Source organism: Condylura cristata, unplaced genomic scaffold, assembly GCF_000260355.1.
Source record: "Condylura cristata isolate star-nosed mole 26May11 unplaced genomic scaffold, ConCri1.0 scaffold00004, whole genome shotgun sequence".
Taxonomy (NCBI): Eukaryota; Metazoa; Chordata; class Mammalia; order Eulipotyphla; family Talpidae; genus Condylura; species Condylura cristata.
The window spans coordinates 5554857-5567238 of NW_004567105.1; the positions used below are offsets into that span (position 1 = coordinate 5554857).

General features: G+C 65.1%; 1 protein-coding gene across 1 annotated transcript in view; it reads left to right on the forward strand.

The window, feature by feature from the left end:
• Window positions 1-12364, forward strand: part of MYH9 (myosin, heavy chain 9, non-muscle) — a 45250-nt gene extending 32886 nt beyond the window's left edge. Inside the window, exons 18-37 of the mRNA XM_012720260.1 lie at window positions 151-311; window positions 837-945; window positions 1624-1755; window positions 2099-2305; window positions 2689-2826; window positions 3747-3870; window positions 4784-4955; window positions 5487-5699; window positions 6043-6187; window positions 7064-7270; window positions 7405-7509; window positions 7650-7802; window positions 8371-8619; window positions 8842-9054; window positions 9172-9384; window positions 9634-9795; window positions 10485-10613; window positions 11293-11381; window positions 11464-11587; window positions 11831-12364. Of these exons, the coding sequence (XP_012575714.1) occupies window positions 151-311; window positions 837-945; window positions 1624-1755; window positions 2099-2305; window positions 2689-2826; window positions 3747-3870; window positions 4784-4955; window positions 5487-5699; window positions 6043-6187; window positions 7064-7270; window positions 7405-7509; window positions 7650-7802; window positions 8371-8619; window positions 8842-9054; window positions 9172-9384; window positions 9634-9795; window positions 10485-10613; window positions 11293-11381; window positions 11464-11587; window positions 11831-12043 (3258 nt within the window). The 3' untranslated portion in view covers window positions 12044-12364. The remainder of the gene's footprint in view (window positions 1-150; window positions 312-836; window positions 946-1623; window positions 1756-2098; window positions 2306-2688; window positions 2827-3746; window positions 3871-4783; window positions 4956-5486; window positions 5700-6042; window positions 6188-7063; window positions 7271-7404; window positions 7510-7649; window positions 7803-8370; window positions 8620-8841; window positions 9055-9171; window positions 9385-9633; window positions 9796-10484; window positions 10614-11292; window positions 11382-11463; window positions 11588-11830) is intronic.
• Window positions 12365-12382: the final 18 nt, after the last annotated feature.

Genomic DNA, 12382 nt, shown 5'->3' on the forward strand with positions numbered 1-12382 from the left:
CCGGCGCGGCCTCCTCTGAGCCGCGGTTCGCCGTGCAAGTTGGACTCGCCGCCCCGCGCTGGGGGTCCCGGGTGAGCGGGACCTGGTGCTCCGGACTGACCGGGCTCGGCCTTCCCTGGCCCGCGGGGACTGGCCTGCTCTCTCGTCTAGATCAAGGCCTTGGAGCTGGACAGTAACCTGTACCGCATTGGCCAGAGCAAGGTCTTCTTCCGGGCGGGTGTGCTGGCCCACCTGGAGGAGGAGCGGGACCTCAAGATCACAGACGTCATCATCGGGTTCCAGGCCTGCTGCAGGGGCTACCTGGCCAGGAAGTGAGTCCCAGACACACCCCAGCCCCCAGCTCTCCTGCTGCTGAAGGAACTCGGGAACTTCCGCCTGGGTCCGGGTGTGGGTCGGCCTTCGCCCTGGGAGGCCCATGCGGCTCCCCGGCCCTCCCCGGCGACCTGGATGTCTGGGGTTTAATTGACCGGTGGGGTGCGCACGTGCTTGCACTGGCCTGTCCTGAAGGTGGCTGCTTACCAGAGCTGCTCGCTTGTCCCGTCCGAGCTGTCCCCGTGCTCCCGAAGGAGGGGCCGCTCCTTTGGGTGGGGCTGCCGGCAGCGGGGCGTGGGTGCCAGGACCCCGCGTGACGGGGCCTGTAGGATGCCCCGCAGCCTTCGCGCCCCGGCCCTTGCTCTCCTTGGGGACGGCCGGTGGTGGTGACGCGGCCCTCGGCGTCCCGCCCACGGCCCCAGCAGGGGCGGCTCCCTTGGGGGTTCTCTGGAGCAAGGCCCCGGCCGGCCGGCCGTGGGTCAGCGGCGTCGCCTGGTGCCCACCTGGTGTTCCGCACCCCGCAGGGCCTTTGCCAAGCGGCAGCAGCAGCTGACGGCCATGAAGGTCCTGCAGAGGAACTGCGCCGCCTACCTCAAGCTGCGCAACTGGCAGTGGTGGCGGCTCTTCACCAAGGTGGGTCCCGGGGCTCCTGGGGGGCCCCGCCGCGGGCGCCTGGAGGTGCGTGAGCCCGGGCGCTGGTTCCAGGGCACCGCCAGGGCCTGCGCTCACAGGGCAGCCCGAGCCCTGCCCGGCGGCTCTGCACTTTCCGAGCCCGCTTGGGACCGTGCTCCTCGTGAACTGCAGTTACGAAAAACTTGACAAAAAGCACGAAGAAGCGAAAAGCGCCCTTGCTGCCTTTAGCCCTGAGCACGGGCGTGAGCTGCTCTTCCCATCACTGCTCCCATTGCCACGTTCGCCCGCTTCGCCCTCCGCCCTGGCTGCGCTCCGTGTGGCCGCGGCCTTGGGGCTTGCGTTTCCTTTTAGAGCGCCTTGGAAAGGAATTCTAAGCGTTGTTATTGACAGTCGCGCACCGTCCGCTCCCTAGGCGGCTCATCATTTACCTGCTGCCTCTCATTCCTGACTCTTCGCTGTTGCTAAAGACGGGGTTTCAGCAGCTTCTGAAACGCTGCGCAAACTCAGGGCGTCTCCGGTAACGTCGTGATGGGTCCGCGGCCCACGGCGCACGGCGCGGGCCTGGAAGGCCGGACCCCGCGCCGCCTCCCCGCCGCCTGTGCTTGCAGTGATGAGGAGGCCTCCCAGCTGCTGGCTGGGGCGGGCAGCTTCCGCTGAGCAGCCTCCGTCTCCACCTAGGTCAAGCCGCTGCTGCAGGTGAGCCGGCAGGAGGAGGAGATGATGGCCAAGGAGGAGGAGCTGGTGAAGGTCCGCGAGAAGCAGCTGGCTGCGGAGAACAGGCTCACGGAGATGGAGACGCTGCAGTCCCAGGTGTGTGGCCGCTGCGGGCCGGCGGCGGCGAGGCACTGGGGCGCGAGGAGCTGCCTCCCTGGCTCGGCGGGCGCTGCACCCTGGCTCTGTGATGTGGGGGCCACCTGTGGGATGGAAGAGTCGCGCGAGCGGTTCAGGGCCCAGCTCTAGCTCTTACCTCTTGGAACCCGCTTCCCAGCGGTCTTGGGGTACAGCTCGCGCAGCAGGGTGACGGCCGGCAGACGTGTCGAGAAGGGCCTGGGGCCTCCCGCTCCCGGCAGCCACGTCCTGCCCTCCGAGGCCGGGCTCCCGGCGTCCGTCCCGAGTGGCTTGAGGAAGTTGCATTTCTCCCGCGTTTTCGCAGCTCATGGCGGAGAAGTTGCAGCTGCAGGAGCAGCTGCAGGCGGAAACAGAGCTGTGTGCCGAGGCCGAGGAGCTCCGTGCCCGCCTGACCGCCAAGAAGCAGGAGCTGGAGGAGATTTGCCATGACCTGGAGGCCCGGGTGGAGGAGGAGGAGGAGCGCTGCCAGCACCTGCAGACGGAGAAGAAGAAGATGCAGCAGAACATCCAGGTAGCCGCTGCTGCCGGGGGAGGCGAGCTGCTGCGGGGCGGGGGGTGGGCAGCAGGGACTCAGCGAGCGTGGGCACCAGTGTCCCCGCCGGCCACTCCTGCCTTTTGTCACTGGGGGTGACCTGAGGGCTTCTCTCCTGGGGTCACCCCCTTGTGTGCCCCGGTCTCCGCAAGCACAGCCCCGCGAGCCCTCCCTCCACCTGCTCCCCGGCGGGCTCGCGGACTCTGCCCAGGCTGCCACAGGGAGTTTGCTGAAAGGGGAGCACGCTGCCCCGTGAGGGACCTGGGCTCTTGGCCCCATGTGCCAGTTCTAATACGGGATCCCCGCCACGCCACTCGGGGGGCTCTGCCTGGGCCCCTCACGCGACTCCGGCTTCATGGCAGGAACTGGAGGAGCAGCTGGAGGAGGAGGAGAGTGCCCGCCAGAAGCTGCAGCTGGAGAAGGTCACCACCGAGGCGAAGCTGAAGAAGCTGGAGGAAGAGCAGATCATCATGGAGGACCAGAACTGCAAGCTGGCCAAGGTGCGGGCCGGGGGGCTCCGGGGCGCTCGGGGGGCTCCGGGGCGCTCGGGCGGACCAGTCACCCCAGCTGCATGGTCCGGGACTCCTGCTCCCGCCTGCGGTGGGTTCTTCTGTCCTGTGGCCTCTGGGTACCTGGGTCCTCTCTGAAGGGAAGTTTCTTCTAACTGGGGGCCCAGCGCGCCTCAGTGAAGCCCTTCTCAGGCTCTTTTGGAACCCGAGATGATGTGGAGTTGAGCCATTGCCCAGCTGCACGCCGTCACCGGCGGGCTTGGCGCTGCGGGGCAGCCCACTCCCTCAGCTGTTCCTTCTGCGAGCTGAGTCGGGTCTGCCCAGCGAGCAGATCAAAGCTGAGTCCGCAGTAGGGGACGACGAAGGGCATAGCTGAAGGCTGCCCCTGTCCCAGGGCCGGGCAGGGCCGAGGCGGCAGGAGCCTGCGGCGACGCGGGAGCAGTGAGACTCTCGCCGAATGAGGCGCTTATTGGGGCAGCTGTGAGCTCACGCTAGTGGGGATCATACAGAGATTTGGGCTCCGTGTTGGCCATGCAAACAGGACACAGGATAGCAGCCTGGGGCTGGGGGTGGTGGCGCGGGGACGAGCGCGGGGCATGGACGTGAGGACGCGCCGCCGTGCCTGTCTGGAAGGGGCCCGAGCTCCCGCGCCAGCACTGGCTGCGACCCGAAGTCTCGTGCCTGAGCGCTGGTGGCACAGACCCAAGCCTCGGACGCCCAGCCTGGACCCTGAGGGCGAGTTGCCAGCCGGTGGGGACCTCTCAGAATCACTCCTTGGGCTGGGAAGTCCAGCGAACTTAACTGCTCAAGGCCACGCTCCTCTGCTTGAGCCCGAGTTTCTGGGAGAGTCACGCTCTCTAGAGAACTAGCGTTCTGTGCCCCACGAACCCACCCTCACCCCCCCCCCCCAGGAGAAGAAACTGCTGGAGGACAGGATAGCTGAATTCACCACCAACCTCACAGAGGAGGAGGAGAAGTCCAAGAGCCTGGCCAAGCTCAAGAACAAGCATGAGGCCATGATCACCGACCTGGAGGGTAAGGGCGCCACAGGGCAGCTGAGCCGGGAAGCAGGCCTCCCGCTCGGGTGGGCCCGGGCCCCTGCCCAAGCAGGGCACCTGGCAGGCCACTCTGGGAGCAGGGACGCTTGCCTCCTTGCCTCCGTCACCCGGCGTCCACGTTGGTTAGGGCCGGGCAGGGGCACGGGTGTGTGGCTGTTTGAGGACCCTCATCCTGCCTGGCACATGCAGGGCACACCCACCCCCGCTGTTCCCCGGGAGGCTCTTCCCGGCCTGTGTCTGGCCTCCTCTCCTCACGTCTACAAGGGACGAGGCGAGTCTGCTGGGGAGGAGGTCTGGAGGCAGAGAGATCCCTCCTGCAGACTCCCCACCCAGAAAAGTGAGCAGCTGCATGGCCCAGGAGGCCTAGGCCCGGCCCACCCGCTTGATGCGCAAACACAGGCGGTGCTAGCGAAGAAGCGGCACCACAGAACACACGTGCACTGCCTGCAGGCTAGAGCTGTAGCCCAGGGGCGCCGGGCGGGAGGCGTGGGGGTCGCCCGTGGGAGCACCCCGGAGCACAGGCCGGCCATAGCCCCAGCTGTGAGCGGGTGGGGATGTGCGATTGACCAGCACTGGCCCCAACCCTGCCTAACTGTAGGGTTTTATAACACAGTGTACAAGTCTGGATTCACACAAAACTGAACGTAGCATTTTTTAGGGAGGCTGACGTGGTGTAGCCCGGAAAGGACAGAAGGAAGCCACAGGGCCGGTGGAAGCTTCCCCGCAGGAGGGCCACAGGGGGCGGTGGGGGCAGGACGTGGCAGCGTGGCTGGGGTCCTTCCACCCTCATATGTTTTATGACTGATAATCAGGTTTTATTGGTAAGAATCGGAAGCCAGACAAGTCTGCAGCCACTCAGGGCTCTCTTGACTCCTCACCCTTCTTCGCAGAGCGCCTTCGGAGAGAGGAGAAACAGCGTCAGGAGCTGGAGAAGACGCGCCGGAAGCTGGAGGGAGACTCCACAGATCTCAACGATCAGATTGCTGAGCTCCAGGCCCAGATTGCAGAGCTGAAGATGCAGCTGGCCAAGAAGGAGGAGGAGCTCCAGGCTGCCCTGGCCAGGTGAGGGCCAGAGCACAGCCCTGACAGCTGGCCAGTGTGGCCGGCCGGCACTGCGGTGATTCTTGCTGTCTCCGACTGTCGTCCAGTCACAACAGTCCTTTCTTTTATTTTTCAGTGTATTGGCTACATACCAGCTTTTTAAAAGATGCTTTATTTTTTAGAGCAGTTTTAGTTTCACAACAAAACCGAGCAGAAGGTAGAAAGAGTTCCCATAAGTCCCCAGTCACAAACATGTTCGCGTTTTACTTAGTTGCAGTCGAAGACTATAGTCTTTTTTCATTTTTTTTCCTTTAATATTTGAATTCTGTTTACATTTTAAACCCCAATCATAGTCTGGGAAATGAAATGCTTGCTCTGTGAGGTTTTCCAGTCTCAAAAAGTGGTATTGCTCTTAGATCTGCTGGTTGCCTCATGTACTACTTTTGCTGAGAAGTGCTTTTAAGGGCTATGACTAACTGCTGGAAGTGGCTTTGGCTGCACCTTCTCTAAAGGTGAAAATTGATCTTACTTGGATGTTGGTTTCTTTGACAGAGTGGAGGAAGAAGCCACCCAGAAGAATATGGCCCTAAAGAAGATTAGAGAGCTGGAATCTCAGATATCTGAACTCCAGGAAGACCTAGAGTCTGAGCGTGCTTCCAGGAACAAAGCTGAGAAGCAGAAACGGGACCTTGGGGAAGAGCTGGAGGCTCTGAAGACAGAGTTGGAGGACACTTTGGACTCCACAGCTGCCCAGCAGGAGCTCAGGTGTGCCATAGGGCTAGCAGACTGAGTTACTGGGGGTCAGGGAGTGAGGGACAGGGAAGCTGTGGCCTGGGAGAGGTGGACTCTGGTCTCTGCACATAGGGGCCTAATTGCACCAGAGTGCATGGAAATGATAGATCCGTGGTAGCTCTCTATTTGAGAGAACTTGTGGAACCTGATGAAGTTTGAAGTTTGGGGGAGGCAGGGTGGGCTGAAAGGACACAGAAGTTGCCTGTGACCTGGGCTGTGGGGTGGACGGCCAAGGGGGACTATGGGCAGGAACACCGCCACCCAGGACAGATCTCCCGGGGTCCCCGGCCTCCATCCTGAGGGTGTTCCCCTGCAGGTCCAAACGTGAACAGGAGGTGAACATCTTGAAGAAGACCCTTGAGGATGAGACCAAGACCCACGAGGCCCAGATCCAGGAGATGAGGCAGAAGCACTCGCAGGCTGTGGAGGAGCTGGCGGAGCAGCTGGAGCAGACCAAGCGGGTGCGTGTGCTCTAGACGGGCCCCCAGGGCTTCATGGCCGCTGGCGGACAGCAGCCCTTTCTGGGGAGACCGGCTTCCCGGGTCAGCGCAGAGACGGTGCCCTGAGACGGCGTGACCTGCGCACATGGGTGTCTCCATGCCTTAGTTTCCCCGTCTGTGCTGGAGGCTAGTGTGGGTCAGCGTCATAGTTCTGTGAACTTCCAGGAACTGGAGCAACCGCCAGTTCCAGGGCCTGAGCTCCCTGGCATCCCTGGAGGAGCAGTCTGGCTCCTCCAGCGCCCCCTGGCGGTGGGCTGAGCCCCCGGGGGGGGGGCTGCCTGTGCTGGTCCCTGCCGCTGCTCTTCAGCCCCGCCGCTCGGGGGCCGGCTTGTGGCCGCGGGTGTCTTGTAGGGTGATTTGTAGACACTCCTGGTCCCCCGGCCTCTGGTCCGCATCGGCCAGCCCAGCACAGGCCTCGCTCTTCCTTGGTCTCTAAGCCGTGCTCCCCACGCGCCTTTGCGTCTCCGAGGCTCGGCTCACCCTGAACGTGCCCGTGAGCCTGTGCCGGACTCGGCAGACGAGCACGGGCCCTCACTCTGCCCTCTGAGTGCCGCCTTTGTATTGTGGGGAGAGCGTTACGCTTTGAACATCAAACTTCAGGGAGACTTGGTGGAGGGGCCAGTTGTGGTCAGTCTCCCCGCCCTGAACACCACCAAGATCGTGATGCCACCGGCAGTATCTCGCCCAGGAGGAGGCCGGGCAGGGCTGTCACCGGAGTGTGACCCCGCCCAGCGCCCTCTCTGGCTCTGGGTCCGGCCGGCCTCTCTTTGGCCCCAGTTAGGAAGACCAACCCTGTCAGCGCGATGCCTCTTTGCACATCCTGGCATCTTCCCCCAGGTGAAAGCCAACCTGGAGAAGGCAAAGCAGACCCTGGAGAACGAGCGGGGAGAGCTGGCCAACGAGGTGAAGGTCCTGCTGCAGGGTAAAGGGGACTCAGAGCACAAGAGGAAGAAGGTGGAGGCCCAGCTGCAGGAGCTGCAGGTGAAGTTCACCGAGGGAGAGCGCGTGCGCACGGAGCTGGCCGACAAGGTCACCAAGCTGCAGGTGAGGCCCTCCTGGGCGGGGCTCCCGTCTCCTCCTGCTCCTCCACCAGGCCTGCGGGCTCCCCGAGTGAGAGCCAAGGGCCGGACTGGCCGCAGGCGAGCTCACGGCCCCCCGTCTCCCATCCCCGCCCCCAGGTGGAGCTGGACAACGTGACAGGTCTTCTCACCCAGTCGGACAGCAAGTCCAGCAAGCTCACCAAGGACTTCTCCACTCTGGAGTCGCAGCTGCAGGACACGCAGGTACAGCGGTCCCGCCCTGGGGCCTCTCCTGGGGAGCCGGCGCCCACACAGCGTCAGCCTCGGGCTCTGGGTCTGGGTCCTCCTGCCACCTCCCTCCGCCGAGCGGCTCCTGAGCCCCTGCCCCCCTGTCCTCTGAGTAGGAGCTGCTGCAGGAAGAAAACCGGCAGAAGCTGAGCCTGAGCACCAAGCTCAAGCAGATGGAGGACGAGAAGAACTCCTTCAAGGAGCAGCTGGAGGAGGAGGAGGAGGCCAAGCGGACCCTGGAGAAGCAGATCGCCACCCTGCATGCCCAGGTTTGACATGGCCTCGGGGCCTTGGAGGGTCGCCCGCCGGGCACTGGGGCGCAGCCTGCTCTTGCACATCTGTCCGGAGCCGGGTGCCTCCCTCGGGCCCCAGCCCTCTCCAGGGCTCTTAGCCTGGGGCCCCCAGGAACAGTTCAGGGGTCCAGGAGCTGGGATGGAGCAGACACAGTATCGTCACCTTCCCCACCTAGCTGACATTCAGCATTTTCCTTCCACGACGGACTTAGGCCGTCAGAGGAGCTGTATCTCTGGGTGCAGGGCGAAGCCTCCCCAGGTTGCCTCTGCTCCAGGGGGAGGAGAGTGGGGGCGCCCTCTGGGCTCACTCTGCAGACGTGGGCGGGACTGTGAGGCCTTCAGGGCTGATCCGCAGTGTTGGCCCCTGCGCGCCATGTGCCTGGCAGATGCGCCCTGTGGAAACTTTCTCTTGCCCAGTAGAAGAGGAAGTGACGCAGGGGCGCTGACCCTGTAACTGGGGTGCTCCGTTCCTAGGGGAGCAGCTGGCTCCCGCTGTCCCAGGCAGGGTCATCTCAGGTGTCTCCCTCCCCCTACTCCTGCCCAGATGACGGACATGAAGAAGAAGCTGGAGGACGGCGTGGGGTTCCTGGAGTCCGCGGAAGAAACCAAGAGGAAGCTCCAGAAGGACATGGAGGGGCTGGGCCAGCGCTTTGAGGAGAAGGCGGCCGCCTACGACAAGCTGGAGAAGACCAAGACGCGGCTGCAGCAGGAGCTGGACGACCTGCTGGTGGACCTGGACCACCAGCGGCAGAGCGTCTCCAACCTGGAGAAGAAGCAGAAGAAGTTTGACCAGGTGCGTGGCGACCGCCTGCTCCGCGCTCCCCGCTCTGAGCTGGCCCTCTCAGGAGGGGCACCCTGACCCGAGGCGAGCCTGCATGGTGGCCTGGGAGCCTGCTGGGTCCCCGCGCAGTGGCCTTGTGCCGGCCCTCCGCCCCCCTCCTTCTCTGGGGAGTTTGGGCCTTGTCCGGCCGCCTGAGCAGGTGGACTCAGCCTCGTGACGCCCACCTCTCACTAGCTCCTGGCCGAGGAGAAGACCATCTCCGCCAAGTACGCGGAGGAGCGCGACCGGGCCGAGGCGGAGGCGCGGGAGAAGGAGACCAAGGCGCTGTCGCTGGCCCGGGCTCTGGAAGAGGCCGTGGAGCAGAAGGCGGAGCTCGAGCGCCTCAACAAACAGTTCCGCACGGAGATGGAGGACCTGATGAGCTCCAAGGACGACGTGGGCAAGAGCGTGAGTCCCGGGCGGTGGCAGCTCCGGGGCGGGCGGGCACCAGTGGGACAGCCCAGGGGCGAGGGGTGAGCCGCCCCGGCCGGCCAGGGTCCTCCTGACTCCGCCCGCCATGCGCAGGTCCACGAGCTGGAGAAGTCCAAGCGCGCCCTGGAGCAGCAGGTGGAGGAGATGAAGACCCAGCTGGAGGAGCTGGAGGACGAGCTGCAGGCCACCGAGGACGCCAAGCTGCGCCTGGAGGTCAACCTGCAGGCCATGAAGGCCCAGTTCGAGCGGGACCTGCAGGGCCGCGACGAGCAGAGCGAGGAGAAGAAGAAGCAGCTGGTCAGACAGGTGCGGATCCGCCACGCTGGGCGCCGAGGGAGGCCGGCCTGGCTCCCTCCCGCCTCCCGGGTTCTGACGGCTTCTTGGCCCTGACCCCCACGGCCCAGCCCGTGTCTGTCCCCAGGTGACCCTCTGTCGGGGGTTTCACCGTCTCCGTCCTCACCGTCCCTGTGGCTCTCGGGCCTGGCCCGGCCTGCTGAGCCCAGCGCCAGACCTCGTCCGTGGGGGTCCCCGCCTGAGACGCCCACCTCCCCCCAGGTGCGGGAGATGGAGGCTGAGCTGGAGGATGAGCGGAAGCAGCGCTCGATGGCAGTGGCCGCCCGGAAGAAGCTGGAGATGGACCTGAAGGACCTGGAGGCCCACATCGACTCGGCCAACAAGAACCGGGATGAGGCCATCAGACAGCTGCGGAAGCTGCAGGTGAGGCTGGGCTGGCCGCTGGGCCTGGCTTCGCGGCGGCACCTGGCCTGGGTGCCGTAGTGGGGCCGGCAGGGGGCCAGCCCCTGACCCAGGAAGGCCAGGGTGTTTCGAGCCCTGTTTTAAAGGAAGACTTGAGGCCAACAGGTTAAGCAAAAACAAAATGAAAACAAACTGGCAGAGCAGCCAGAGGGGAGCGCGGACCCCGTGTGCAGGGGTGGGGCAGGGAGGGGTCGGGCAGAGGGCACTGCCATCCCTGACCAGTGCGGCCTGGTCCTGAGCCCGCGGCACAGTGAAGCCGCCAGAGCCAGGACACAGCCTCGGGGCGCTCCGTCTCCCCACAGTTGCGGGAAGAGGAGTCAGGCAGGCTCTGGGACCCCTTCCCCACACGCCACAATCCTGCAGCAGTAAGAGCAGATGTGCAGGGCACTGGGTGGCGGTTCTGCCGCTGCCCTCCGGCCGCGCCCACCCAGTCCTCCCCCTGACCTGCGCAGTCCCTGTTTGGGTTTTATCTGCAAAAGCAAAGCAAAGCTACGTGCCCATGGCCCTTGGAAGGGGCAGGAGGAAGGCGTTTTGCGTTAGTTACTGTTTCGCCCTGTGGCGTCGGACTAAGAGCCTCCAGCCCCTGCTGGCCGGGGCCCCATGACGGGGAGTGCAGGGTGGGGGTGCCAAAGCTGTCCTCCCGCCCCCAGGCCCAGATGAAGGACTACATGCGCGAGCTGGAGGACACACGGGCCTCCCGGGAGGAGATCCTGGCACAGGCCAAGGAGAATGAGAAGAAGCTGAAGAGCATGGAGGCCGAGATGATGCAGCTGCAGGAGGTGGGCCGGCCTTGGGTGCTCAGGGTGGATGCGCCCTGACCAGCAGGTGGCCGTGTGAGCCGCCCAGGCAGCGGAAGCTGGCCAGTCCGGCTCAGGCCGAGCCGGGCACTTGCTTTGGGAAGGGATTCCCTGCCGGCTGTCCTTAAGTTGCCCGGCGCCCTGGTGTGGATTAAATCGTCACAGTTTGAGGCTTTGGGGTCGTCACCGCCTCCTGCTGTGAACTGTTGCCAGGAGGAGGGCGCCCTCCCTCACCGCCGCTGCCGGGGCCTCCGATCCCGGGGGCAGGCCAGGCTTCCGAGGAGCTAGGCCGAGAACTGGCTGCCCTGCGGCCCCTCCCTACAAGGTCTCACGTGGTCTGTTGAGACCCCTCACCCTCAGGGTGAAGCCCGTCTCCTAGCGATTTTCAGAGCCTCCAGGTGCGGCCCTAACTCAGGGCCCGCGTGCCTGTCAGGCTGGGAGAGTTTCGTACTCCACATCCCCCGACCCTCAGACACGGGGACTCTGTCCACGGGCGCCTGAGTGGCGACCCCAGAGGGCGCCCTTGGCCCCGCGAGCTGGAGGGGCCGTGGGGGTCTTCACCTGGAGGAAGGGCACCGGGAGGGTCTGAGGGGGCTGGGCTGGGGCACCACGGCAGCGCAGGGCCAGGAGCGGGGCCTGTCACGCTCTGTTCTGACGCCAGGAATTAGCGGCTGCCGAGCGAGCCAAGCGCCAGGCCCAGCAGGAGCGGGACGAGCTGGCCGACGAAATCGCCAACAGCAGCGGCAAAGGGTGAGTCTGGGCTGTTGGGTGAGCGAGGTGCAGGCGGCAGGGCGGCCGTCTGGAAGGCCCCGCTCACTGCCCGCCCCACCAGGGCCCTGGCGCTGGAGGAGAAGCGGCGCCTGGAAGCCCGCATCGCCCAGCTGGAGGAGGAGCTGGAGGAGGAGCAGAGCAACACGGAGCTGGTGAACGACCGGCTCAAGAAGGCCAACCTGCAGGTGGGCGGCTGGAGGCGGCCCGCGCACCGGGCCGGAGCCCCGGCATCTGGGAGCGTGTCCCCCTCATTCTCTCTTGGATCTTAAGGCGTCTTGAGCGCCTGCTCCCTTTTCGGGGTGGGCCTAGAGCCTAGAAACGGGCCTGGTGTTCCCAGGGCTCTGTGGGTTCAGCTGCTCGCGCCCCTCCCCGCTGGGCTGAGCACCCTCCTCTGCCTTCCTTGGGGTCACCGGCCCTTTCTCCCACAGATCGACCAGATGAACACCGACCTGAACCTGGAGCGCAGCCACGCCCAGAAGAACGAGAACTTGCGGCAGCAGATGGAGCGCCAGAACAAGGAGCTCAAGGTCAAGCTGCAGGAGATGGAGGGCGCGGTCAAGTCCAAGTACAAGGCCTCTATCGCCGCCCTGGAGGCCAAGATCGCGCAGCTGGAGGAGCAGCTGGACAACGAGACCAAGTAGGTGTCGCTGGAGCTCAGGGCTGCCCCGCAGGTCCCATCCCCCAGTCCGGTCAGGACCCAGCTTCTGACCCAAGTCCCAGAGGCCATTTCCGTCCCGACGGGCCCTCACGGTAGGAGCCACAACCCACCTGAAAGTTGGGGGCTTTGATGACCTCTGTGTGGGCCCAGTGGTGGGCAGAGGGGTGGGGGTCCTGCCCACCCAGCAGCAGATCCGCGACCTCAGTGACACATACGTCTGGGGGCGCTCCCTGGACGTGGGGCTGGTCGCCGCGGCCCTGACAGACCGGTCTGAGCTCCCCCCAGGGAGACTGGGCCAGGCGGGGAGCAGCGGGCGCGCGGG